A 23,483-nucleotide genomic window follows, 5' to 3' on the forward strand; every position below is an offset into this window, starting at 1 on the left:
CCACTGATACAGAATAAAATATAGAATAGAATAGAACATAGAATAAATATAGAATATAGAATTGAACAGAATAGAATATAGAATATCAAATAGAATATTGAATAGAATAGAAAAGAATATAGAATAAAATATCGAATAGAATATTGAATAGAATAGAATATAGAATAAATATAGAATAGAATATAGAATAGAATAGAATAGAATAGAATAGAATAGAACAGAATAGAATATTGCTGGACGGGAACTTGGAGGTCTTCTAGTCCAGCCCCCTAAGAGCTTCCTTGAAACAGTCCAGGGAAAAGAAGAGAAAGTTATACCTGATATTTTTCATGGAGGAAAGTACGGATACGGCCCACGGCCTCTTTTATGTGGATCTCCGAATCCGCAGAACTAAAACTTGCTTGCGAAGAAGTGGAACTTGGTGAATCTAGAACAGAGGTTTTGGCAGTGCGTTGACTCAACCTTGGTGACACCTCTCCGCCACATCAATGAAAACAAAAACTTGGTGGCACACGGTAATGGAAAACCTTTGGGTGGTCCCCGATTGAAGACCCCCAACATCTCTAGTGACAGAACTACATCTCCATTCAGGGAAAACGAAAGCTCTTGAGATCCACCATCGGTAGTGCTGATGTTCTTCTGCAGGATGAGGTCCATACTATGTTAGCAGCAAGTTTCAGATTTAATCTTTGACCTGTCTGGATAGCACTGAAGGACTCCTGAGTGCAAACTAGATTTGAGGGGTCCTTGGTGCTCTCTGAGCTTGGTGGTTTTCTTGCAGATGTTTCATGACCCAACTAGGTAACATCATCCATGCTAGAAACCCATCTCCCGTCTAGGATTGATGATGTTAGGTGGTTGGGTCATGTCATGTCTGCAAAGAAACAGCCAAGCTCAGAGAGCACCAAGGACCCCTCAGTCATTGTTGTTGTTGTTGTCGTTGTCCTCCTCCTCCTCCTCCTCCTCCTCCTCCTCCTCCTCCTCTCCAGAAACCCTTCCTGCACTGATGATGTTACCTAGTTGAGTCATGAAATGTTTGCCAGAAAATCACCAAGCTCAGAAAGTACCAAGGACTCCACAGTCCTTTTTCTCCTCCTCCTCCTCCTCCTCCTCCTCCTTCCTGCAAACCCCATTCCCTTCTAGCACTGATGATGTTGCCTAGTTGGGTCATGAAACGTCTGCAAGAAAACCACCCAGAGAGCACCAAGGACCCCACAGTTTTTTTCCTCCTCCTCCTCCTCCTCCGCCTCCTCCTCCTCCTCTCCACAACCCCCCCCTCCCTTCTAGCACTGATAATGATGCCTAGTTGGGTCATGAAACGTCTGCAAGAAAACCACCCAGCTCAGAGAGCATCAAGGACTCCACAGTTCAACCCTGAGCTACCAATATTCTCTTCTATCAACTAGATAGGGTTTCCTGCCTGAGGAGGGGGTTGGACTAGATGACCTCCAAGGTCCCTTCCATCATCATCATCATCATCATTATAAAATGTTGGTCAGTGCAGGATTTCACTAAACTATCTGTGAGTGGTGCTCATCACATCATATTGTCTCTGTGTGTTTTGTGTGTGTGTGTGTGTGTGCGCACGTGCGCGTTGGGGGTCTGGGGGTGTGTGTTTCCAGACAAACCATTCTCTGATTTCCAGCTTCAGTTCAACCATTGTTTCTACATCTTTGCCCCTTTAAGACGAGTGGACTTCGACTCCCAGAATTCTCCAGCCAAGCCCTGTTGGCTGGGGAATTCTGGGAGTCAAAGTCCACCCGTCCCAAGTTGAGAAACCCCATTCTAAACATCTTGGATAAAGATCTGACAAAATCATTAAAGTGACAGCTCGTGGATCATTTCCAATGGGTTATGCATAAGCGTCACCCTCTGTACTCGCAGTGTTTCTCAACCTTGACAATTTTAAGGCATGTGGACTTCAACTCCCAGAATTCCACAGCCAGCAATGCTGGCTGTGGAATTCTGGGAGTTGAAGTCCACATGCCTTAAAATTGTCAAGGTTGAGAAACACTGCTAATAATGCGCGGGGGTTAAGATTTATTGGGGCTAATGGTAACCTGAGTTCCCCCAAAAAGATTTCCTTTCTGTGGAATACTATGTCCTCCCCCCTGACCCACCCTCAAAGACCCCCCATTTACCAGCATGCCTGGGGTAGCAGCTTATGCTGCTCTCGTTTCCTATGTTGGACATCTTGAATTTGCTGGAAGACGAAGATTGTTCGAGCATCCGGGGGCTTCTAACGTGCCGGGGGCTGTTTCTGGGGGTGGCGGGGGGGAAAGAAAATTCAGTTGTTCACCCCACCTGCTTAACAAACTCAGTTTCAAGAACCATCATTCACCAATCAGCCCACTTGAAGGCCTGTGGACTTCAACTCCCAGAATTCCCCTTCCAAATATGGCTTTATCTTCCCTTTTCTTCTCAAGCGACAAAGGACATCCTTTTAGAGCTTTAGCACTGGTGATCTTACCTAGTTGGGTCATGAAACGTCTGCAAGAAAACCACCAGCCAGGGACCTCACCCCTGCTCCTCCTCCTCCTCCTTTTAGTACAAGGGTCTTCAGGCTTGGCTCTTTTATGACTTGTGGACTTCAACTCCCAGAACTCCTCAGCCAGGCATGCTGGCTCAGGAATTCTGGGAGTTGAAGTCCACCAGTCATGAAGGGGCCCTAGTTCCCCCATGCTGGCTGAGGAATTCTGGGAGTTGAAGTCCTCAAGTCATGAAGGGGCCATAGTTCCCCCACGCTGGCTGAGGAATTCTGGGAGTTGAAGTCCACCAGTCATGAAGGGGCCCTAGTTTCCCCATGTTGGCTGAGGAATTCTGGGAGTTGAAGTCCTCAAGTCATGAAGGGGCCACAGTTCCCCCATGCTGGCTGAGGAATTCTGGGAGTTGAAGTCCACGAGTCATGAAAGGGCCCTAGTTTCCCCATGCTAGCTGAGGAATTCTGGGAGTTGAAGTCCGCAAGTCATGAAGGGGCCATAGTTTCCCCATGCTGGCTGAGGAATTCTGGGAGTTGAAGTCCGCAAGTCATGAAGGGGCCATAGTTTCCCCATGCTGGCTGAGGAATTCTGGGAGTTGAAGTCCACCAGTCATGAAGGGGCCCAGTTTGAAGACCCCTGTTCTAGTACATAGTTTTTAAGAAGAGATTGGACAGCCATTTGTCTCCAAGGATGTAGCGTCTCCTGCCTGAGCAGAGGGCTGGACTGGACTGGAAGACCTTCCACCCTTATTATTCTGAGAGTTGGGTCATGAAACCTCAAGAGAGCAGCAAGGATCATGAAGAGCGTCTTACCTGCTCAACCAACTTGGGAGAAGGCTTTCTCCACAGCAAGGTTGGAAAGCTGGAATGGCCTTCACGCTTTCAAGCTCTGTCCTTGCAAAGCTCAACTTGACCAGCAGTTAAAACGAGCAAGGCCTGAAGACTCCTTACTCTAGAAATAATCTCCCATCCAAATAGACCACTGGCTTCTCCTGGCTCAAACCCAAGATTCTGGAGTCCACAAGGCCACACAGGTGGGCCAGGTTCTAGCCTCCAGGACAGTTGGTGATGTCACAGTGGCCCCACCTGTTGACTCAACAAAAGGCCAGCAACTGAAAGAGAAAGAAGGGACTTCTTTATCCCTTATGGTGGACATGTGATGAAGCAAAGAAATAGTGGATAGAAGCCAGCCATGTGCTGCAGCTGCCGAAAGAGCCAACACAGTGCAAGGCTGCATTAACAGAGGGAGAGAATCAAGATCACGTGAAGGGTTAATATCACTTTACAAGGCCTTGGTAAGGCCACATTTGGAATGCTGCATCCAGTTTTGGTCACCACGATGTAAAAAAGATGCTGAGACTCTAGAAAGAGTACAGAGAAGAGCAACAAAGATGATTAGGGGACTGGAGGCTAAAACATATAAGGAACGGTTGCTGGAATTGGGTATGTCCAGTCTAATGAAGAGAAGGACAAGGGGGGACATGAGAGCAGTCTTCCAATATCTCAGGGGCTGCCCCAAAGAAGAGGGAGTCAAGCTGTTCTCCAAAGCACACAAAGGACAAGAAGCAACGGATGGAAACTGACCAAGGAGAGAAGCAACCTAGAACTAAGGAGAAACTTCCTGACAGTGAGAACAATTAACCAGTGGAACCACCTGCCTCCAGAAGCGGTGAATGCACCAACACTGGAGGTTTTTAACAAGAGACGGGACGGCCATTTGTCCAAAATGGTATAGGGTTTCCTGCCTGAGCAGGGGGTGGGACTACATGACCTCCAAGGTCCCTTCCAACTTTATTATTATTAATTTATTATTATTATTGAGTAGGATTCCTATTTTAATGCAGAGAATTCTTATAAAGTGAATATAAAGATGAAACCAGAAACTTTCCTTCTGGGTCTAATGGAAAAATACTTGGAAAATGTTTTTGGAATTCATTTTATATAGCAGTGTTTCTCAACCTTGACAATTTTAAGGCATGTGGACTTCAACTCCCAGAATTCCACAGCCAGCAATGCTGGCTGTGGAATTCTGGGAGTTGACGTCCACATGCCTTAAAATTGTCAAGGTTGAGAAACACTGTTATATAGGGTGATGGCAACAAGACTCTCGATGCACAAAAACGGAAGGACGTTTCGATTCCCATGATGGACGAACGGCTACAAAAGCTGATGGAATTAGCAAAGAGGGCTACATTGACTGTTTTGATAAAAAGAAAAGAATGTAAGTATTTTTGTTCCTGCTTGGAAACCGGTTCTGGACTTTGTGCCCGAGGTGAGGGAAAAAAAATGATACTACAATTTTGGGTTTTAATGATGAGGTTGGTTTGTTGATATAGAAATGGCAGGTTTATATTACCATAGAAATGTAAAAAGTTGAGATTTAAGTCAATGCCTTAAGTTGATGTCTTTTTTTTTCTTTCTCCCCTTTCCCACTTCCCTTTTTCTGTTTCCCCTACCGTTGTTCCTTACTCTTTGCTTTTGTGTTTCATAAGTGAATAAAAATCACTTAAAAAAAAAAAAAACAGAAGGCCACCAGCTGACTTTTCCCAAGAAGTCCACGCAGCTCTGAGGATCTGGGAGCGAAAGAGGCTCAACCCACTGGAATGGAGGTGGGAGGGCAAGAGGCAAACCCATTTTTTTTTTAAAAAAAACAAAACATAAAACCATCACCTTCTCAAGTTTCCTCGCACGAGGGGCAAGAAAGTTGCGCGTGCAACCTACAGGCCATTTTGAAAATCCATCGGAAAGATGGGATGGAGCCATAACACAGCTCCAGAAACCAGTTTACAAAAAAAAAAAAGCCACTTGAAAATATAGGCAGAGTAGACAGCTCCCATCTCTTAGACCAGGGGTCTTCAAACTTGGCCCTTTTATGACTTGTGGACTTCAACTCCCAGAATTCCTCAGCCAGCCTCCATTTTGTTAGATTTAAGACAGGGGCCTTCAAATTTGACCTTTATGACGTGTGGACTTCAACTCCCAGAATTCCTCAGCCAGCCAGACATGCTGGCTGAGGAATTCTGGGACTTGAAATCCACAAATCATAAAAGGACCAAGTTTGAAGACCCCCCCCCATCTTAGACCTAGGTCTCCCAAGCGTGGCCCCTTTAAGCCAGGGGTCTCCAATCCTGGCAACTTTGTAAGACTTGTGGACTTCAGCTCCCAGAATTCATCATCATTATTATTCAGATTCAACAGTCCATCTGCATTTAAAAGACCAAGGCCGCTCTTTGAAGACAGCAAAGTCCATATTTTGGACCGCTGGCTTGAAAAGAGGGCTCAAAAAAGCCGTCAAGGTCCAAATTGAACAGGCCTTTGTCAACAGGAGGGGAGGGGGTACCACATCACCCATCTCCAGTCGATAACACTTTCTGCAGTTCCCAGAAGGCCCCACATCCATTTTGCACCACCCAGGTGACCCCGAGAACACAGGTAAGCATCCAGGTGGCCTCAAGGACCCTCTTAAAAAAAGGACCAAGCAAGCCCCAGGTTCAAGCCTCAGGGGCCTGAATTCAGATTCCCGCCCTGAGTAAGGGGGTTGGACTAGATGACCACAAGGTGCCCCCCCGTGTTAAGATCCTAGGTAAGTGGCTGTTGAAAGATAATTTGGGGGTTAAAACTCCGGGTAGAGCCTCAGATGTTCTATCCCGCGACTGATAAGCTCCTTTGTTCCCGTTCCTGAGCCTGCAAGGCCTTATTGAGAACACAGTGATCGATTAATTAATGTCTTTTCTTCTGCCGATCCCCAAAAGAACAGAAGGGGAAGGGTACCACACCACCCATCTCCAGTCGACAACACTTTCAGCAGTTCCCATAAAAGGTGACCCCGAGGTCACAGGTTAAACCTCCAAGTGGCCTCAGTGACTCTCTAAAGCAAGGGTCCTCAACCGTGGCAACTTTTAAGACTTGTGGACTTCAACTCCCACAATTCCTTTGCTGGCTGAGGAATTCTGGGAGTTGAAGTCCACCAGTCTTAAAAGTTGCCAAGGTTGAGGACCCCTGCTCTAAAGGATGCAAAGGACCAGCTCTGTCTGCAAGGAGTATAAATCTTTCCATTTCCCCACCATCCAGTCAGAGCTGAAGAAGCTTCTTGGGCGAGGCGCAAAACGTCTTCAGAGGAAAAACAAGGAAGTCCAGTGGCCTCTCCTGAACAGGACCCGCCTTTGGGACTGTAGAGCTGTAGTGAGCTTTTATGTCATGCAACTTCACCTCCTCTTTCGTTATGTCCAGTTTCTTTGGAATAGCTTGCCTCCTTCCATCAACACATTCCAGCCAGGAGTCGGATCCCACCGAGTGTCAGTAATGGCAACTCTAAGTTACCTTTGTGTACTAGTAGTATGCTTCCAGGTTCACCCTGTTTGTTCACCCCAGGAATCCTGGTGGCGCGGTGGTTAGAATACAGAATTACAGGCTAAATTCTGCCCGCGGCCAGGAGTTCCACCCTGACCGGCTGGAGCTTGACTCAGCCTTCCAAGGTTGGTAAAATGAGGATCCAGATTGTTGGGGTCAAGATGCAAATTCTGTAAACCGCTCAGAGAGAATTGTGAAGCAGCATATAAGTGCTATTGCTTTGTTTTTCTTTCTCTTTCCTTCTTTTTCTCCTCTCTCCTTCCTTCCCTCCCTCCCCTTCCGTGGTGGTGCACAGGATAGAACGCAGCATTGCAAGCTAACTCTGCTCACTGCCAGGAGTTCGATTCCTGACCGGCTCAAGGTTGACTCAGCCTTCCGTCCTTCCGAGGTCGGTAAAATGAGGACCCAGATTGTTGGGGGCAAAATACGCTGACTCTGTAAACCGCTCAAAGAGGGCTGTAAAGCATTGTGAAGCAGTATGTAAGTTCTATTTCTTTCTTACTTTCCTTTCTCTCTTTCCTTCCTTCCTTCTATGGTGATGCAATGGTTAGAATGCAGCATGGCAAGCTAACTCTGCCCACTGCCAGCAGTTCGATCCTGACCGGCTGAAGGTTGACTCAGCCTTCCGTCCTTCCAAGGTTGGTAAAATGAGGACTCAGATTGTTGGGGTCAAGATGCAAATTCTGTAAACCGCTCAGAGAGAATTGTGAAGCAGCATATAAGTGCTATTGCTTTCTCTTTCTTTCTCTTTCTTTCTTTCTTTCTTTCTTTTTCTTCTCTCCTCTCTCCCCTTCCTTTCTTCCTTCCTTTCGTGGTGGTGCACAGGATAGAATGCAACATGGCAAGCTAACTCTGCCCACTGCCAGCAGTTCAATCCTGACTGGCTCAAGGTTGACTCAGCCTTCTGTCCTTCTGAGGTCGGTAAAATGAGGATCCAGATTGTTGGGGAGCAAAAGGCGGACTCTGTAAACCGCTCAAAGAAGGCTGTAAAACATTGGGAAGCAGTATGTAAGTGCTATTTCTATTTTTTCTTTCTTTTTCTTCCTTTCTCTTTCCTTCCTTCCTTCCTTCCGTGGTGGTGCAGTGGTTAGACTGCAGTGTTGCAGGTTAATTCTACCCACTGCCAGCAGTTCGACCCTGACCGGCTCAGGGTTGACTTAGCCTTCCGTCCTTCCCAGGTCGGTAAAATGAGGACCCAGATTGTCGCGGGAGAGGGGGGGGCGGCAACGGGCTGACTCTGTAAACTGCTCAGAGAGAGCTGCAAACTGAAGCCCCGTCAAGCAGTATGTTAAGTGTATATAACCGTGGGGCAAGATACAAAGAATGGAGCTACTCAGCTGTCTCTTATCTGCCTGTTCTCTACGCAGCTCCCTTTCCTCCGTCTCCCAAGGCCTTTCCCCTACATACCGTTACATCATGTCATGTCACTGGTTCTCTCTCCCCCCCCCTTTCAGGGGCTTGCTAGCCCCTTCCGCCCTCTTTCCAAAGATTCAACGTCCCCCCCAACCTTCCCAGAGACGAACGTGCAAGTGGAAACGTCGTCCTTTTTCTCCAAAATAGAACAGAGTATTTATATATATATATATATTAACGCGAACACTTCTCTTTTACAAAAGCAATCCAGCAGCGAGAATAAGAGCCGAAGCAGGGAGAACGCCAGCAACTCGGCCTGCCTCCGCCGAGAGAGAGAGGGGGGGGGTACAGTCACCGGCTGAGAGGGAGGCGGGAGGCGGTGGGACCCTGCCGGCTGTCCAGGGCAGTCCTAGCTGCAGGGCCGCCTTCTTCTTCTCCGGGATCCATCACCCACCGCCTCAAAAGCGACGCTTGGTCCAATAAGGATGGAAGACGGTCACCGATTCTGGACATTCTCCCCCCCCCCCCTCCAAGGTCCATTGCTTGGGAAGACGAGTATTGTTCACCGTCTGGAAGGATGAGAAGCAAGCAAAGCAAATAAAGTGAGACTTTTTCTTTCCTCTTTCTTTCCTTTCTCCTTCCTTTTTTCCATCCTCCCTCCCTCTTCCTTCCTTTCCTCCTATCTTCATCCCTCCCTTCCTTTCGTTCCCTTCTTCCTTCCCTCCTCCCTTTCTCTCCTTCCTTGCTTTATTCCCTTCTCCTTCCTTCCTCCCCTCCATCCTCGCTCCCTTCCTTTCATTCCTTTCTCCTTCCTTCCCTCCATCTATCCTCCCTCCCTCTTCCATCCTATCTTCATCCCTCCGTTCCTTTCACTTCCTTTTTCTTCCCTCCCTTTCTCCCTTCCTTGTTTCCTCATTCCCTTCTTCCTTCCCTCCCTCCCTCCCTTCCTTGCTTCCTCATTCCCTTCTTCCTTCCTTCCATCCTACCTTCATCCCTCCATTCCTTTCACTTCCATCTCCTTCCATCCTTCCTCCCTCCCTTTCTCCCTTCCTTGTTTCCTCATTCCATTCTCCTTTCCTTCCTTCCTCATTTCCTCATTCCCTTCTTCCTTCCCTTCCCTTCCATCCATCCCCTTTTCTCCCTCCTTCCATCTCTCTCTCTCTCTCTCTCTCTCTCTCTCCCAGGAGCAAGCAGTAAGGAATATATCTGCAGGGGAGAAAAAAAAATCAGTGGAAAAGAACTGAGAAGAGAACCGCTCTTCTGATCTCGGAGGCATTCACACAGCACTCTCTACTTGCTTGTCAAGTTTGTCTCTTTTCCGAGTTCACGCCCTGCCTGGATCTACAAGCCAATTAAGCCAGATTCATCCAAAATACTGAATGAAGCCACTAAAGTACAGGTACTCCGCGGCTTACGGCCACAGCCGAGCCCCAAACTTTCCGTTGCTAAGCGAGACAGTTGCGAAGTGAGTTTTGCTTCCTTTTACGACCTTACTTGCTACAGCCGTTAAGTGAATCTCTGTCGTTGCTAAGCTGGTAAACACAGCTTCTCCGTTAGCATAGCTTGTCCGAAGGTCGCAAAAGGGGGGGTCACATGACCCCCGGGGGGACCCTGCGACTGTCATAAATATGAACCAGTGGCCAAACGTCTGAATTTTGATCCCATTATCACGGGGAGGCTACAACGGTCATTAAACATGAACAATGGTCATTAAGTCCCTTTTTCCTATGCTGTTGTAACTTCGATCACTAAATGGACTGTTGTTAAGTCGAGGACTACCTGTACCCGGATGGGAGACCGCCTGGAAAAAAAAAACAAGAGTTGTAGGTTCACATGTAGGCCAGGGGTCTTCAAACTTGGCCCCTTCATGACTGGTGGACTTCAACTCCCAGAATTCCTCATCCAGCATGGGGGAACTATGGCCCCTTCATGAGTCGTGGACTTCAACTCCCAGAATTCCTCAGCCAGCATGGGGGAACTATGGACCCCTCATGACTCGTGAACTTCAACTCCCAGAATTCCTCAACCAGCATGGGGGAACTATGGCCCCTTCATGACTTGCGGACTTCAACTCCCAGAATTCCTCAGCCAGCATGGGGGAACTATGGCCCCTTCATGAGTCGTGGACTTCAACTCCCAGAATTCCTCAGCCAGCATGGGGGAACTATGGCCCCCTCATGACTCATGGACTTCAATTCCCAGAATTCCTCAGCCAGCGTGGGGGAACTATGGCCCCTTCATGACTGGTGGACTTCAACTCCACGCTGGCTGAGGAATTCTGGGAGTTGAAGTCCACAAATCATAAAAGGGCCAAGTTTGAAGACCCCTGCTGTAGGCTCCCATCTGTCCTAGACAACAGCACTGGCAACCTAGCAAGGAGAAAAAGCTTCCCTTCCGGAAGAGAACGTGGCCAGCTGTGCCACATGGTTCCTCTTACTTGAGTTGGCCGGCGTTATAGGGGTCCAGCAGGTGAGAACTGGCCTGCTCCAAGTTCCAGTTGAACATCTCCAGAACTTTGTGACATTCCAGCCGCGTCTTCAGTCCCAGGCAGAAGAGCTGCTCAACCTGCAGACGAGGGGCAGGCGGGAGAGAGCGTCACATTACAAAAACTACAGTCAAGGTGGTCACCACACGTTACAAAAAAAAAAGATATTGGGACTTTGGAAAAAGTGCAGAGAGCAACTCAGAGGATTAAAGGCCTGGAGACAAAAACATTTAAGGATTTGGGTACGGCCAGTCTAGAGAAAAGGAGGACCAGGGGGGACATGAAAACAGCCCCCAGTTCTCCTGCTCCTCCTCCTTCTGACCATGAGGACAATCAACCAGTGGAACAGCTTGCCACCAGAAATCGTGGGCGCTCCATCACTGTTTTTAAGAAGAGAGTGGACAATCGCCTGTCTGAGATGGTATAGGTTCTCCTACTTGAGCAGGGGGCTGGACTAGAAGACCTCCAAGGTCCCTTTCTATTCTATTCTATTCTATATTCTATTCTATTCTTCTGTTCTGTTCCTTTTCTCTATTCTATTCTATTCTATTCTATTCTATTCCTTTTCTCTATTCTATTCTAATTATTATTCTATTCTATTTTATTCTGTTCTGTTTTCTATTCTATTATTCTATTCTATTCTTTTTCTCTATTTATTCTAATTATTATTTTATTCTATTCTTTTTTCTCCTATTCTATTCTATATTCTATATTCTGTTCTATTCTATTCTATTCTTCTGTTCTGTTTTCTGTTGTTCCTTTTCTCTATTCTATTCTAATTATTATTTTATTTATTCTATTCTATTCTATTCCTTTTCTATTCTAATTATTATTCTATTCTATTTTATTCTGTTCTGTTCTATTTTCTATTCTATTATTATTCTATTCTTTTTCTCTATTCTAATTATTATCTTATTCTATTCTATTTTTCTCTATTCTATTCTTTTTCTCTATTCTATTCTAATTATTATTCTATTCTATTCTGTATTGTTCTATTCTATTCTTCTGTTGTTTTCTGTTGTTACTTTTCTTTATTCTATTCTAATTATTCTATTTTATTCTGTTCTGTTCTATTTTCTATTCTATTCTATTCTAATTATTATTCTATTCTATTCTATTCTATTGTATTCTATTCCCTTTCTCTATTTATTCTAATTATTATTTTATTCTATTCTATTCTATTCTATTCTATTCTATTCTATTCTATTCTATTCTATTCTATTCTATTCTATTCTATTCTATTCTATTCTATTCTATTCTATTCTATTCTATTCTATATTCCATTCCCTTCCCTACCGTACCCTACTCTATTCTTCTAGCACTGAAAATGTTACCTAGTTTGGTGATGAAATGTCTGCAGGAAAACCATGGTCAGACAGCACCAAGGACCCCCACAGGATTGGGAAGGCTGGTCTGTAACTTCACGATCAAAAGGAATCTTCCTCATGGGTTGCTTTTGGTTTCCATTTGATTTATTCTGGGCTAGGGCTACACACACACACAGACTCAAAAAATCCCCCTCCTGTTCCTTGCGCCAGGAGGAGAAATGCTCCATGCAGATGTTTCTACCTTCAGGTACTGGACAGCCTTCTGCACGCTCCAGCTGTGATTCTGCAGGGCGGCTTGACACTCCTCAGTGGTGACCCCGTGCACCGTCTCCTGGACCTGCGAAGGGGATCAAGATGGTGCAGCTGGGCAACATCTGTGCAGCGACAGCACGCAGACTTATACACCGCTTCATGGTGCTTTACAGCCCTCTCTAAGCAGTTTAGAGTCAGCGTATTGCTCCCCCCCCCCCCAAAAAAAACAACAATCTGGCTCCTCGTTTTATGGATCTGGGAAGGATGGAAGGCTGAGCCCACCTTCAGCAGGTCAGGATTGAACCCCTGGCAGTGGGCAGAGTTTGCTTGCAATACTGCATTTTTAGCCACTCTGCCACTACAGAAGAAAGAGAGGGTGGGACAGAAGGAGGAAAGAAAGAAGGGAGGAAGGGATGGAAGGAGGGAGGGAGGAACGGAGCGAGGGAGGGAGGGAGCAAAGAAGGAAGGAAGGAGGGAAGGAGGGAAGAGGGAGGGAGGGAGGGAGGGACGAAAGAAAGAAAAAAAAGGAAGGAGGGAGGGAGGGAGGAGGAAGAGAAGGAGGGAGAAGGAAGGTAGGACGGGATGGAAGGAGGAAGAGAGGGAGGGAGGGAGGAACGGAGGAAGGGAGAAGGAAGGGATGGAAGGAGGGAGGGACGAAAGGAAGAAAGAAAAAAGGAAGGAATAGAGGGAGGGAGGAGGGAAGAAGGGATGGAAGGAGGGAGGGAAGGAAGTAAGGAACGGAGGAAGGGAGGGAGGGAAAAGGAAGGGACGGAAGGAGGAAGGGAGGAAGGAAGGGAGGGAAGGAAGAAAGGAAGGGAGGGAGGGAAGGAGAAGGGAGGAAGGAGGAAGAGAGTGAGGAATGGAGGAAGGGAGAAGGAAGGGATGGAAGGAGGGAGGGAGAAGGAAGGTAGGAAGGGACAGAAGGAGGGAGGGAGGAACGGAGGGAGAGACAAAAGGAAGAAAAAAAAGGAAGGAATAGAGGGAGGGAGGAGGGAGAAGGAAAGGACAGAAGGAGGGAGGGAGGGAAGAAAGGAATGGAGGGAGGAAGAAAGGAGGGAGGAACGGAGGAAAGGAGGGAGGGAGGGGAGGAAGGAGGGAAGGGAGCATAAGACAATTAAGGCAGAGGTGCGGCCTTCAAACCCTAAGGGAGGATCAAATCCATCCTGATGAGCTAGTTGACTGCAGGCCCAGTTAAGTCTTGTGGGAACACCACGGTCATGGTGGATCGGTGGGCTTCACACCGATTTGTGACCTGGGCAAGGACCCCCTGGGGACTTCTCTGGAGGGGAGGCCGCCAGGGACTCCCGAGTGACGGGAGGTCAGGGGTCGCTCCAATCGAGGCGTCTATTTGTAACTCAAGAGTTGAAATGAGGGTTCTTCGCTGCTCTCTTGAGCTTGGAACCCAGCTCAAGAGAGCACCAAGGACCCCATGGTTGTCCTCCTCTTCCTCTTTTCCTCCTCCTCTTTCTCCTTCTCTTCTTTTCCTCCTCTCCCCTCCAATCCCAGTCCCTTCTAACCCTGATGATGTTCCCTAGTTGGGTTGTAAAGCATCTGCAAGAAAACCACCCAGCTCAGAGAGCACCAAGGACCCCACAGTCCGTCCTTCCTTCCTTCCTTCCTTTCTCCTCCTCCTCTCTGCAAACTACCCTCCCTTCTGGCACTGATGACGTTGCCTAGTTGGGTCATGAAACGTCTGCAAGAAAACCACCCAGCTCAGAGAACAGCAAGGACCCCACAGTCCTCCTCCTCCTCCATCACTCTCTTCTAGCACTGATGATGTTACCTAGTTGGGCAATGAAACGTCTGCAAGGAAACCACCCAGCTCAGAGAGCACCAAGGACCCCACAATCCATCCATCCATCCATCCATCCTTCCTTCTCCTCCTCCTCCTCTCTGCAAACTACCCTCCCTTCTGGCACTGATGACGTTGCCTAGTTGGGTCATGAAACGTCTGCAAGAAAACCACCCAGCTCAGAGAGCACCAAGGGCCCCCCAATCCTCCTCCTCCTTCCCACTTTGCAAACCTCCTCCCTTCTAGCCCTGATGATGTTCCCTAGTTGGGTCGTGAAACGTCTGCCGAGAAAAACCACCCAGCTCAGGGAGCCCCCAGGACCCCCCCCCCAACAGGTCCACCTGCTCCTCCAGCTCCAGCGAGGCAGCCCCGCTCCAGAGGACCACTCACCTGCCGTATCTTCTCCGAACTCCGAGGGCCTTCAGAACCCTCGTAGATGATCTTCTGGAGGCCACAGGTGGCCTTGACGCTGCTATTGCTATTGTTGGCCGAGAAGTTGGCTTTGTAGTCCGGCGCCGGCTTCTGCTGGATCATGGGCCGCACCGTGGCCGTGGTGATCACTCGGCTCGGCCCCCCGCTTTCCTCCGGGCTCTTGGCCTCCTTGAAGAACTTCTCGTATTTGTCCAGGTAAGGCGGGCGCTCCGGGAGGAGGTAGTAGTGGGTGCTGCTGACTTTCCGCCCGTCCTTGACGATGGGCAAGATGCAGGGCCCCTTGGCGCACTCCTTGCCCTGGGCCTGGATGACTTTGGGGGTGGCGTACTTGGGGTCCAAAGCGAAGCTCTGGGTGGTGGGCATGGGCGGCTTCCCGGGCGAGGTGGACAGGAAGGCCCCCAGAGACAGCGGGGAGCAGAGGTTGGTTCTCGGTTGGGGGGACCCGCCGTGGAGGGACCTGGGGCTGGGAGTCCGGGATCCCGGCTGGGACAACCGATCTCGGGGTGGGATCTGGGGCGGGCGCTGCTCCTCCTCCCCTCCGGAAGCTGGCGACGGGTCTCCGGACCAGCGTCCGGGCTCGTTCCGGCGGAAAGGAAGGGGCAGGAGGGGCACACGAGGAGGGACCTGCGGCTTGTCCTCGCCCGGACGCGGGACGGCGGCCACGTAGGGTCCACCCAGGGGCACCTTGAGGTGCTTCATGCATTCCTGCTGCAGTTCCTGGAAGATCTCCGTGGTCTGGGCCGGGCTGGGCTGCTTGCTCTCCTTGGCGGGCAGGAAGAGGTTGTCCTCCAAGGGGAGAGCGGGACGAGGGTCTCCCTCCGGGGCCGAGCCGCCGTCGACCTCCCCTTTCGCCCAGCTCCTGCCCCGCGCCCGTCCCCGCAGCCCGTCGACGCTGTTGATGGCATAGACCTCCAAGTCCTCTTCGTCCTGGGCCACGTCGTCGTAGGCGGGGGGCGGAGGGAGGGGCCGGGCGTCCCAGTCCACGACGGGCGTGGGGTGCAAGGGGCGGGGCAGGGCCTGCGAGGGGCTCTGGGGAGGGGTCTTGTCCAACAAGGAGAAAGCCTCCATGGCTAGGCGGGCCAAGGACGGGGCGCAGAAGTCCCTGGCGGGGTTCGGGCTGGGGGGCTCGTCGCCAAAGTCTATGAGGGTGACCTCGTGAGCGGGGAAGCCACCGCTGCCCCCCCCTTTGGAGCGGGGCAGGAGCAGCCTCTCGCCCACCTGGGTGCCCGAGACACAGGCGGAGGGCTTGGCGAGCGGGAGGCCGGCCTTGGGCCCCAGGCCGGACGTCTTCTTCAGGCGAAGCTGCTTGAGACTGATGGCCAGGGGGTTGTCCTCCTCGGTCACCGGATCGTACAAGGGCTCTGAAAGAGACAAAGGGCAGGCTGTCTTTCTTTCTCTCTCCTCCCTTCTTTCTTTCTTCTCTCTTCCTTCCTTCTTTTCTTCTCCCTTCCTTTCTTCCTGCCTTCCTCTTCTCCTTTCCTTCCTCCTTCTTTTTCTCTCCTCCTTCCTGCCTTCCTTTCTCTCCTTCCTTCCTCTTTTCTTTCTCCTTCCTCCTTTCCTTCTCCCTTCCTTTCTTCCTGCCTTCCTCTTCTCCCTTCCTTTCTCCTTTTTTCTCTCCTCCTTCCTGCCTTCCTTTCTCTCCTTCTTCCTCTTCTCCCTTCCTTTCTCCTTTTTTCTCTCCTCCTTCCTGCCTTCCTTTCTCCTTCCTTCCTCTTCCTGCTTCCTTTCTCCTTCCTTCCTTCTCCCTCCTTCCTCTTCTCCCTTCCTTTCTCCTCCCTTTGTCCTTCATCCCTCTTCTCCTTCATTCCTCTTCTTCTCCCTTTCTCTCCTTCCTTTTTTTCTCTCCTTCCTTCCTGCCTTCCTCCTCCCTTCATTTTCTCTTCCTTCCTTCTTTCTTCTCCCCTTCCTTCCTTCCTTCCTTCCTTCCTTCCTTCCTTCCTTCCTTCCTTCCTTCCTTCCTTCCTTCCTTCTTCTCTCCTTGCTGGACGCACCTAATATTCCTTCCTCCTCCTCTTTTCCCCACGACAACCCTGTGTGAGGTGGGTTGGCCTGAGACAGAGGGACTGACCCAAAGTCACTCAGCTGGGTTTGTGTCTAAGGCGGGACTAGAACTCCCCGTCTCCTGGGGATTGGCCCAAAGTCACCCAGCTGGCTTTCCTGCCTAAGGTGGGACTAGAACTCACCGTCTCCTGGTGATTGGCTCAAAGTCACCCAGCTGGGTTTGTGTCTAAGGCGGGACTAGAACTCACCGTCTCCTGGTGATTGGCCCAAAGTCACCCAGCTGGGTTTGTGTCTAAGGCGGGACTAGAACTCACCGTCTCCTGGTGATTGGCTCAAAGTCACCCAGCTGGGCTTGTGTCTAAGGCGGGACTAGAACTCACCGTCTCCTGGTGATTGGCCAAAAGTCACTCAGCTGGCTTTCATGCCTAAGGCAGACGTTCTCCTGGTCTCTAGGGCCAGTCATTAAGTACCTCCTAATCTTTCAAATAAGCCCCTCCCCATTTCTTATACAGATGAAGGGAGGAAAGAAGCGCCTTCCAACTTGCAAAATTCCGTCGCTACAATCTTATATTAGAAGTCGCCTCAGCATGCGTTTTCCTACTACGGTTTACCTCAAGGGGCCGACCATCCCTGTCCAGAAAGGAACAAAAAGAAGAAGAAAAAAAGCAACCACAAGAGGCACAATAGCTGGGAAGGTGACCCCACTTACGCTTGAGAAGGATCGAGGGCTGGGGCGGCCGAGGTGGCGGCTCTCCTGCAGGGAGAGAGAGAAAGAGAGAGAGACTGCAGCGAAAGGGAAAAAAGGAGAGCAGAGCCTTCGTTTGTGGCTTCAAGCGAGGTGGGAGGGGCAGAGAGAGGGCAGAATAGAGGGTGTGAAAGCAGCCAATCAACAGGGCCAGGAAGAACCCCTTGGGGTAGGCGGGGGGGGTCTCAGCCCCTAAGCCGGAACGACCATTTCACGGGGGTCGCCAAACAACGCAGTCCGCCATTTTTTCCCCCTTTTCCTTAGCTGGGCTACTCCTTTTTATTCTATTGGCTTTTGAAAGCCAATAGAATAGGCTCTCTTGAATAGAGTCTCATTCTATTGGCTTTCCAAAGCCAATAGGAATTGTCCAGGCTGTCTCTGCCCTGCTGAGCCCGCCAAAAGTCCCATTCTGCAAACGGGGCTGCACCAGTTGAGTAGTCCTCGACTTACGACCGGTTGAGTAGTCCTCGACTTAATGACCGGTTGGGGGGGGTCACGGCATTAAAAAGGTTGAGAACCACTGTCCTAAGCAGTTAAGAGGACAGAATAGTTTTCCTTAAGCTTCATTTCTGCAGGATGCGGAACGAACTCTCGGAAGAGAAGGTTAAAATTCAAGATGTCGTCCCCCCCCCCCGACTGTGGGTACAAAGCCTGGGCTTTGTGCCCACAGCAGCCTCTGGGAGGCAGTGGATGATGGGAATCGATGCACCCCCTTGGTTTCAGGGAGGACCAAGAAAGGCAGCGAGGCCACTCAGCCTGGGCTAGGTTACAAGCGCAAAGGGGGCAGGCCAATCCTAAATGGAGATGGGATTGTGGGACGACGTTACAGGGGGTCCTCCGCTTACGAGCGTAGCCGAGCCCAAAACTTCTGCTGCTAACCGAGACAACCATTCAGTGAGCTTTGCCCTGTTTTGCGACCTATCCGGCCTTTCTGTCCTTAAGTGAATCACTGCAGTTGTTAAATCAGTAGGATGGTCGTTAAGCAGACCCAGCTTCCCCCGCTGGTGAGGAAGGTCACAAAAGGGGAATCGCCTGACACCCCCCCCAGGACACGGAAACCGTTGTAAATACAACGTCCTTCTCTTCCTTAAACTAGACATACCCAATTCCAGCAACCATTCCTTGTATCTTTTAGCCTCCAGTCCCCTGATCATCTTTGTTGCTCTTCTCTGCACTCTTTCCTGAGTCTCAACATCTTTTTTACATCGTGGTGACCAAAACTGGATGCCGTATTCCAAGTGTGGCCTTACCAAGGCCTTGTAAAGTGGTATTAATACTTTGCGTGATCTTGATTCTCTCCCTGTTAATGCAGCCTAGCACTGTGTTGGCCTTTTTGGCAGCTGCAGCCCACGGCTGGCTCCTGTTTAAGGGATCGTCCACTAGGACTCCGACATCCTTTTCACAGTTGCTACTATTGAGCAAGGTACCCCCTATACCAGGGGTAGGCAACCTTGGCTCTTTTATGACTCGTGGACTTCAACTCCCAGAATTCCTGAGCCAGCCATGCTGAGGGGAAAGGGAGAGGTTTCCAAGCTGAGCCAGGCTGGCTCAGGAATTCTGGGAGTTGAAGTCCTTAAGTCATGAAGGGGCCTTAGTTCCCCCATGCTGGCTGAGGAATTCTGGGAGTTGAAGTCCACCAGTCATCAAAGAGCCAAGGTTGCCTACCCCTGCCCTATACTATACCTATACATTTGGTTTTTCTTGGCTAAATGGAGAACCTTACTTTTTTCACCATTGAATTTCATTTTGTTAGTTAGTGCCCAGTGTTCAAATCTGTCCAGATCCTCCTGTATCCTAAGCCTGTCTTCTGGAGTTTTGGCTATTTCTGCCAGCTTGGTGTCATCTGCAAATTTGATGAGTTCCCCATCTATGCCCTCATGCAAATCGTTGATAAAGATGTTGAAGAGCCCTGGGCCCAGAACAGAGCCCTGGGGCTCCTCATCTCAAGAACACTTCCCAGGCAGCTCATAACAGACTATAAAGACAAGTTCGAAGTTTGGAATTACAGGTGGTCCTCGAGTTATGGCCATGCATTCATTTAGCAGCCAATCGGAGTTTTCAAACATTGTGTGTGTGTGTGGGGGAAATCTGGTCCTCACGCTTATGACGTTCCTCGTGCTTACGACCGCCGCCCCACCCACGGGATCACGTGATCGCCGTTGGGATGCTTGGCCACCGGCTCACATTTACGATGTAGCTTCCCGCTTACAGCCACTGGGCTTGCTTTGGGATGAGAGAGAGAGGCGTTAAAAAATGGCTGCCAAATTGGGCTTGAATCAACTTACGACCGCAGGGACTCGCAACGGAAACTGTGGTCGTACGTTGAGGGCTGCGTACGAGATTCTTTTGAAACTGGGCTCGGGAAGAGGGACCCTGAAAGCAGGAGGAACAAGGGAAGCGGGCGCAAGTGCGAGGGGATAGGAAAACGCCCTGAAAAGGAAAGATCGGAGAAAACAGCCGTCTCTAACTGGCAGGGACTACAGCGTCCATGGTTCCCATCCATTCAGATGGGAGGGGAGCAGCCCAGGAAAAACTGCGGTTGCAGTCTCCCACCTTTTTTAAACCCTGTCTCAAAGTGTCTGATGCTCTCTTGAGGTTTCCTGGAAGACGTTTCATTCTCCAACTAGTAACATCATCAGTGCTAGAAGGAAGGAGGGGTTGCAGAGAGGAAGAGGAGGGGGAGAAAAAGGACTGTGAAGTCCTTGGTACTCTCTGAGTTTGGTGGTTTTCTTGCATGATCCAACTAGGTAATATCATCAATGCTAAGAGGGGGAGGAATTATACTGTTTATAAACAAAGAGCAAAAACCCATTTCTGTAACTGATGATGTTACCTAGTTGGGTTATGAAACGTCTGCAAGAAAACCACCAAGCTCAGAGAGCACCAAGGACCCCTCAGTTCAACCCTGCGCTACAGAGATTCTTTTGCACTGGGTGTTTGGCTTTGAAAACTACCGTTCCCAGCATGCACCGGTGTGGGAACTCCAGACGAAAGGCATTCTGGGTCTCGCAGTTCTGCAACACATGCAGTGAACACGTTAGATGAAATTTCTTACTTTTTATCCTTCCTGGGAGCTGAGTAGGCCTGGCAGGGTTCAAATCCAATCCTAGGACATCCGGGGGGTCCATGGGATTTCCCAGGTACAAGCTGCAGAAAAGGAGAATGGGAAAAGAAAGAGGGAAAAAGTTGAAACAAGCTACTTGCTATTCTATCTCTTTATTCTACTCTCTCTCTTTATTCTACTCTATTCTACTCTACTCTACTCTACTCTACTCTACTCTATTCTATTCTCTGTTCTATTCTATTCCCTGTTCTATTCTACTCTATTCTGTTCTATTCCATTCCCCATTCTATTCTATTCCTTTTCTCTATTCTATTCTATTCTATTCTATTCTATTCCTTTTCTCTATTCTATTCCATTCCATATTTTCTATTGTTCTGTTCCATTCCGTTCCATTCCATGTTTTCAATTCTATTCTATTCCATTCCATATTTTCTATTCTATTCCATATTTTCTATTCTATTCTATTCCATTCCATTCTATTCCATATTTTCTATTCTATTCTATATTCTATTCTATTCCATTATACTCTATTCTATTCCATTCCCTTATCCTATTCCATTCCATTCCATTCTATTTCCTATCCTCTATTCCATTCCATTCCATTCCATTCCCTTATTCTATTCTATTCTATTCTATTCCATTCCATATATTCTATTCTATTCTATTCTATTCTATTCTATTCTATTCTATTCTAATTTCCTAATTTTAATTCTATTTCTATTTCTAGTCCAACCCCCTGCTTGAGCAAGAGCAGACAAGTGACTGTCTAGTTTTTTTCATTAAAACCTCCAGTAATGAAGCACACACAACTTCTGGTGGCAAGGAGTTCCACTGGCTAATTGTCCTCACTGTTACTAGGAGGTTTCTCCTTAGTTCCAGATTCACCTCGAATGGCTCACCAATGACCAAAACCAACCCATCTTCTGGCTTTGCACAACACAACACCCCGCGCTATAAAACGTGCCCGATGTGTTTGCACAATATGCTAAACCACAACACAACACCCATCCACACACCCTAATTGTTCACACTGAATCAGGTCGAGAAACATCCTGGAAACAGCACACGCCAGCCACTCCTGAGTTGCGGCCCAGAAAACTCTTTTGTGTCGGTTGTGGGTCAACCGAGGCTGTTTGCGATAAACCAGCTTAACAGGTCATCTGAATGCTTCATTCAGCGAGGGCCAGAACCTGCGTACAAACACACACAACTGGTTGGCAGCCAACCAACCTCAACACACCCACCCCAGGTGATCACGTCAAGAGGCCAAGAGCCGGAGTTGCGCAACCGAGCCGGCTTGGAGGAGGTGCACAACTCCAGGGCCAAAAGCCACACACCCACACCCACGACACACACAGCACGAAGCTGTGTGTCCGACGGATCTTACGTTTTTGGCAATCAAACCCACTGTGAAAGGCAAGGTTTGTGACAGCGGAGACCGAGGAAGGAAGCCACCCTTCCTACACAGGATATGGGGGGAATGACGCGTCCTGCCCATGTTGCAAGTTTCGCACCCGTTTCCAGGGCAAACTACACCTCATCCAGCGACGTGGGCGTAGGACTGAGTCGCTGACTGTTTAAGAAAGGAAGTCAAGCAAAGGTGGGAGAAAGGCGTCTTAAAGGTCCTTTTCAGGAATAGAAAAATAAAAGTCTGTTCACCCTCAGCTCTTGCTTTTTTTTTTCTTCTTTTTTTTTGCACACAAAAAGTCCCTTTTTATTTTTCAGAAAAAGGAGCTTTGATTAGGTGCTGTTATGTTGTTTTTTTTCCCTCAATGGCAAAGAAGTTCTCCCGGCTTCGTTCCTCGCTGTCTGCGTTCACACAAACACCCTTTAACCCAGGTCAGTTAAAAGTCTGGGCAGTTCGACAGGCTACGACGTGCTAAGCTTGGCTTCGCTTTAATCTCAGTTTGTTCTTCCTTGGGCTCTGGGGTTTGTGCGCACATCCAGGCTTCACGGTTCCCTGAGGATGCATCTTCGGAAAAATGGGTCACGTTCCTTTGTGCGAATGCAGCCAATCTTGCCATCAAGAGATTAGGTGGGGCATTTGGGCGACTGGGCATATCCAGTGGCCTAGTGCGAAGTGGTCTTGCTCATGTTGACCATACTTAATCAGGATAAAGCTGGAAAGGACCATGGAGGCCTTCTAATCCAGGGATAGGCAACCTTGGCTCTTTTATGACTCGTGGACTTCAACTCCCAGAATTCCTGAGCCAGCATGGCTCAGCTTGGAAACCTCTACCTTTCCCCTCAGCGTGGCTGACTCAGGAATTCTGGGAGTTGAAGTCCACGAGTCATAAAGCGGCCTAAGTCTAGGGCGGGGATAGGCAACCTTGGCTCTTTTATGACTGGTGGACTTCAACTCCCAGAATTCCTGAGCCAGCATGGGGGAAATATGGCCCCTTCATGACTCATGGGCTTCGACTCCCAGAATTCCTGAGCCAGCCTGGGGGAACTATGGCCCCTTCATGACTCGTGGACTTCAACTCCCAGAATTCCTGAGACAGCATGGGGGAAACTATGGCCCCCTCATGACTCATGGACTTCAACTCCCAGAATTCCTGAGCCAGCATGGGGGAAATATGGCCCCTTCGTGACTCGTGGACTTCAACTCCCAGAATTCCTGAGCCAGCATGGGGGAACTATGGCCCCTTCATGACTCATGGGCTTCGACTCCCAGAATTCCTGAGCCAGCATGGGGGAACTATGGCCCCTTCATGACTTGTGGACTTCAACTCCCAGAATTCCTGAGCCAGCATGGGGGGACTATGGCCCCTTCATGACTCGTGGACTTCAACTCCCAGAATTCCTGAGCCAGCATGGCTCAGCTTGGAAACCGCTCCCTTTCCCCTCAGCGTGGCTGACTCAGGAATTCTGGGAGTTGAAGTCCACGAGTCATAAAGCGGCCTAGGCCTAGGGCAGGGGTAGGCAACCTTGGCTCTTTTATGACTCGTGGACTTCAACTCCCAGAATTCCTGAGCCAGCATGGGGGAACTATGGCCCCTTCATGACTTCTGGACTTCAACTCCCAGAATTCCTCAGCCAGCATGGCTCAACTTGGAAACCGCTACCTTTTCCCTCAGCGTGGCTGGCTCAGGAATTCTGGGAGTTGGTCCGTGAGTCATAAGGCGGCCTAGACCTAGGGCAGGGGTAGGCAACCTTGGCTCTTTTATGACTGGTGGACTTCAATTCCCAGAATTCCTGA

The 23,483-nt window shown here is 49.2% G+C and overlaps 1 protein-coding gene across 21 annotated transcripts in view; it reads right to left on the reverse strand.

Annotated features, from left to right (window-relative positions):
- TNK2 (tyrosine kinase non receptor 2) overlaps positions 1-23,483 on the reverse strand; it is a 134,134-nt gene that overhangs the window by 30,804 nt on the left and 79,847 nt on the right. For 19 of the 21 annotated variants that reach the window (XR_005559207.1, XM_039363789.1, XM_039363793.1 and 16 more), the window contains 7 exons: positions 20,273-20,364; positions 17,182-17,226; positions 14,430-15,832; positions 12,237-12,332; positions 10,620-10,747; positions 2,142-2,260; positions 318-427 (listed from right to left, as the gene is read on the reverse strand). Coding sequence is in view for 20 of the 21 variants with exons in the window: in XM_039363789.1 (XP_039219723.1) it covers positions 318-427; positions 2,142-2,260; positions 10,620-10,747; positions 12,237-12,332; positions 14,430-15,832; positions 17,182-17,226; positions 20,273-20,364 (1,993 nt within the window). In the remaining variant the exon portion in view is untranslated. Of the gene's footprint in view, positions 1-317; positions 428-2,141; positions 2,261-8,379; positions 8,752-10,619; positions 10,748-12,236; positions 12,333-14,429; positions 15,833-17,181; positions 17,227-20,272; positions 20,365-23,483 lie in introns of those variants that run through there. The other 2 variants (XM_039363783.1, XM_039363800.1) reach the window with 2 other exon arrangements.

This window comes from Crotalus tigris, unplaced genomic scaffold (assembly GCF_016545835.1).
Source record: "Crotalus tigris isolate CLP2741 ecotype Arizona unplaced genomic scaffold, ASM1654583v1 scf7180000019599.1365583, whole genome shotgun sequence".
In the NCBI taxonomy this organism is placed as follows: domain Eukaryota; kingdom Metazoa; phylum Chordata; class Lepidosauria; order Squamata; family Viperidae; genus Crotalus; species Crotalus tigris.